Below are 4,501 nucleotides of genomic sequence, written 5' to 3'. Positions count from 1 at the left end.
AAGCGAAAATATAATATAGTTTTATAAAAACAAACTAATGAAATAAAGTATTTCTTTTAATATTTTAATGAACCGAAAATTAGTTTTTGAAAGAGAAATCAAGCTAGCCCTGATCTTTGGGTTTTTTGAGAAAATATGAATTTTATTCTTGAATGTTCTAACAATTCCATTTTTAAAAAGTGATCAAGTTTTGAATGGACTAATCATATTCAAAACTATAATATTGTTTTTTTACGCATATACAAAACTATGATGCATCTAAAATGGAGGATTCTAATCGTTGAGCACCGGTTAACGAATCAATTATAGTAATATTTCAGAATTGCAATCAATCCCTCAAAAACCTAAACAATGTTATTTACGACTTGAAACTTTTCTCTTTTGGTTTCTTTAACCATCACCCCGCAGAACACCAGTTAGCATGACCGATCCAAAATTTATAACCCTCTCTGATCTATTTATTGTAGGTGGAGCAACAAATGAAGACAATTTCATTCCCGGTCCTACTCCCAAGCTTGCGCATTGTTTTGGTGGCGCGTCGTGTCCAGTTGGTTGCATACAGAAGTGTGCACGTCTAGGTCTCGGTCAACCAGGCCATTGTCAAGGAAACCAATGTTGTTGTGCTGCAATATAACACTATAGTACAGTTTATGTACACACTATTTTTATGGCTTCCATTGATAAAAGTTAGAAATAAATACTAATGGAAAACCGTATCGATACGATGTTCTATGATGTATGAACAATCATTTATGAATTATGAATTAATATATCATTGCTAGTTTTAGAAATCTACATGTGTGATTGAGAAATCAGTTATCATCACATAATATCACCAATTTTTTTTAAAGTGCACTAAACTAGTGGGAGCAATACTTAATTCTTTGTCGAGGTACAAACTAATTTCTTCAACAACTACTAACAAAAATGAGTTGGTGTATGGGGGCAGCTGCCCCCAATGTAAACCACTTGAATCCGTCAGTGGGAATATGAGCATTTCTGTCTAGAGTTAGAGGTCACTTGGTTGAGAATTTCTCTCTTCAACCTTGAGGAACTCAGTTCAAGACTTGGAGACCGAGACTCGTGAAGCTATAGACATGACCTGTAGACTCAACTTGTAAGAATCTATAGATATAAAAGAGATTCTTCTTGTTTTTATTTTTGTATCATAAAATAATATTTGATATTTTGATATGAAATTCATTGATTCAATAATACCCTTTAGTATAAATTCATTGAGGCTTAGAAGAACAGTCTCAAGTTTCAAGCAAATCCAACTCCTCCCTCCTTGTCAATACTCAGGTTTGCTAGAATATGATATGATTGCATTTAAAGGTTATGGCTAACCCTTTTTATCTATGTCTATAGGACTATGATCAATTGCTTAAGCCCTAAAAACGTTCCGAAATTATCTTGTCATCTTATTTTTCTTGGTGAAAGTTATTCATAAAAGAATACTCATGTGACTCCAATTAGAAAGGAAAAATTAAAGTAGCTTCAAAGAATAAATAAAAAGTGAATTAATATTCATTAATAGTTCTCTGCAAAGTAATTGATGGAAAAAACACAGATGAATATTCTTTGGAATTTTTTTGTTCTTATTTTGAAGAGCACACCTTCGTTCACTACTTGCCTACTCAGATTGCATCCTTCACTTTTCCAGCTGCTTCCAAAATTGCAAATCCCTTTAAACAACTGTGTCATTGGAATCCTGAATTTGTTCCAATGATCTCACCACCTCATCCATGTTTGGCCTAAATTTCGTTTCTCCATACACGCATTGAATTACAATGCAAGCTACTTTCATTGCTTCAAGCAATGAGTATTGGCCTTCTATATCTGAATCCATGACTTGAGAGATCTTGTTTATGTCGACGAGGAATGGCTTGGCCCATTCAGATAAACGCTCCTTATATGCCTTATTTACATAATGTGCAGGTCTGCCCGACATAATCTCTAGGAGAACAACCCCAAAACTATACACATCACACTTTTTGGTTAAAGAACCTACACAAAAAAGACATGGAAAATAACGTCAGGTGTGATATAGAGTGTCAATATTGTTATTACATTTTGTAGTAGTAAGATGCACGAATCGTTGCTGATTTTATAAATAGTTAACATAATGAAAACGCAGCACAAATAAGATTTTGATTACAACTATGTGCAAGGCATGATGATACGGTGAAATAGGTAAATGGTGTGAAACATGAACTTGCTGGTTTGAAAAAGATTCAGATACCTGCTAACATATACTCAGGTGCTATGTAGCTCTGGAAGCCCATTGGAATGTTAAAAATAAAATTGTACCGATCACTATTTGGTTTTAATCCGGCTTTTGTCACCCCGAAAACAGATAGTTTTGCATTGTAGTTCTGTCATTCACATGAACAAATTTATAAATCCGTATTAATTAATTAAACTCTCCAGATATCTCTATGCTTGTAAGATCAATAAATCCACTTACTGAATCAATCAAGATCTTAGAAGTTTTTAATTCTCCGTGTATCATATTCACTTCATCGCTGTGAAGAAATGCAAGACCCTTAGCAGCATCAAGAGCTATCTTCATTCGGATTTTCCAAGAGAGTGACTCAAAGTTAGAAGCCCCTTCGCCTTAAAATAGAAGGACCCTATGATTATACACCAAATATGTTGTCTAACCAAAATGTGTGATGTATAACTGTGAATCGTGCTTGGAAACGTAAATTAACAAATACTTTCATGTTGATCAATGAGTTTATAATCTAAATGTTTTATAATGCATTTTCTAGATGTGAGGACTACTTATATTCAAGCCCACCCCTATGTTCATGGAAGAAATATATTAGGAATTAATTATCAACAAGAGATATGCAGAACTAGAAAACATTTGTTAACATGCCCTAGTTGATTAACCTAAAATTAATTCCCAAATTTTCCATTTCTAGTTAGACCAAATCATGTAATGCAGCAGCTATAAACTACTTCCCTATTTTCCATTGTGCGTGAACTCGATTCATATTCAAACGATAAGTAAAAATAACAATTTGACAACAATAAAAGGAGTAAATTTAATGACATACTTCTAAACAAATGGTTATCCAAACTTCCCATGGTCACAAATTCATATACCAAAAGTGGCCGGTCGACAACCTCTAAGCAGTAACCAACCAGTTTCACAAGATTCGGATGGCGCAGCTGGTCCAGGTCATTGATTTTTGTCTATAACAAAGTTAAAAGAACAATTAGTCATCACAATAAACCATATTTTTCCTTTATATGAAACATGACTTATTCAAAATTCACCTAGCTGAGAGAAATTAATATGTTTTTGAATGACACTCACCGGCCAGTCAATATTTCCAAGGTAGCCCAGTTTGTCACTCCACTTCACAGAAATTGCAAAACCAGTACCTGGTTTAGTCGGAGCTAATGTGTGCTCATTGATCCATCCCTTGATTACGCAACCTTCACTGACCTTACTATCTCCACCAAAGTTCTTTGTCGCCTTTTTTATTTCTTTCACAGTGGAACACTTCAAACAGTTGAACTCATCATCAGTCCTAGAATTTAGAAGCACATATGAAGAGGAATTCAAACCTGCCCATTTCAAAATAAAAACATGAATTAACTCCTTAGGCTTGCATGTTTTGGCAACTATATATGTTATCCTAATGTTTAAGTCATACATTTTTTCTCCAAACTACTCCTACATAAAATCATCTATTATTGACTTCTCCTTCCTCTTTCTCTATAAGTCTAAAATTTATTCTCTTAAGAATTTAAAGTATTCATAAGAGAAAATTTCAGTAACAATATTATTACCTTGATGTGAAGGCCTTTGCCTCTCGGTTGTGTACCCTGCACTAAAACCGCCACCCATGAATGCAGATGAATAATAGAAGAAAAACAATGGAGAATAAAATGATGAAGAAAAGAGAGGGAGATATAAGAACGAAGATGTAGTTAAAAAAATAAATAGATTTGAAAAAAAAATGTCACAATGTGTGTGGAAGAAGTTTTTGGATCTAGATAGAGGGTTATTGGAAAATCACCCCTTTCTACGTACAAGTTAAGCTATTGGCACATTTGCATATTCATACCATTTTCTCCTTTTTGTATACAAGCTATGCTATTGTCACATTTGTATATTCATTCCATTTTCTACTTCTTGTGCATATGTTATTCTATTGTCCACATTTGCATATTAATGCCGGTTTCTACTTCTTGTGCAAAAGATGGTGTATGCCAGTACTAATGTATGCATTGCAAAGTCAAACCTTTACTAAATATGTAGCTAAAAATTTCACCCCAAAAATAAACACTAGCAGCTAAGAATTAAATGTGATGGGTGCTCCACATAAGTGTCTTCTTGAGCGAGAAAGGTAAAAGGTAAAGGTTTCAGGGAACTATGTTACAGAGAGAAAATAGTCTTTGAGATAGTGAAAGAAATAATGCGCAAGCATGCAAGCACGTGAAGAAATTAAATAACATGTACTTCCATTTTTCCTAAGATCAG

General features: G+C 33.9%; 1 protein-coding gene across 1 annotated transcript; it reads right to left on the bottom strand.

Annotated features, from left to right (window-relative positions):
- Positions 1-1,545: 1,545 nt before the first annotated feature.
- LOC146949479 (receptor-like cytoplasmic kinase 176) lies at positions 1,546-4,000 on the bottom strand. Its single transcript, XM_085745492.1, has 6 exons — positions 3,808-4,000; positions 3,329-3,582; positions 3,066-3,204; positions 2,468-2,616; positions 2,243-2,375; positions 1,546-2,007 (listed from the first exon to the last, which is right to left on the bottom strand). Exons 1-6 carry the CDS (start codon positions 3,863-3,865, stop codon positions 1,688-1,690), a joined length of 1,053 nt encoding a protein of 350 aa, XP_085601618.1. The 5' UTR covers positions 3,866-4,000; the 3' UTR covers positions 1,546-1,687.
- Positions 4,001-4,501: the final 501 nt, after the last annotated feature.

Source organism: Medicago sativa, chromosome 2, assembly GCF_051527215.1.
Source record: "Medicago sativa cultivar Bolivia chromosome 2, Bolivia_mono, whole genome shotgun sequence".
NCBI lineage: Eukaryota > Viridiplantae > Streptophyta > Magnoliopsida > Fabales > Fabaceae > Medicago > Medicago sativa.
This window is presented reverse-complemented; position numbering and strand designations above follow the sequence as displayed.

Bases quoted from the DNA above. Each gene is read 5' to 3' on its own strand.
- LOC146949479 (XM_085745492.1), bottom strand. From the start codon at position 3,865: ATGGGTGGCGGTTTTAGTGCAGGGTACACAACCGAGAGGCAAAGGCCT. The intron at 3,583-3,807 runs GTAATAATATTG...TGAAATGGGCAG, and splicing joins GCAAAGGCCTTCACATCAAG to GTTTGAATTCCTCTTCATAT. The intron at 2,617-3,065 runs GTATGTCATTAA...TTCTATTTTAAG, and splicing joins GGATAACCATTTGTTTAGAA to GCGAAGGGGCTTCTAACTTT.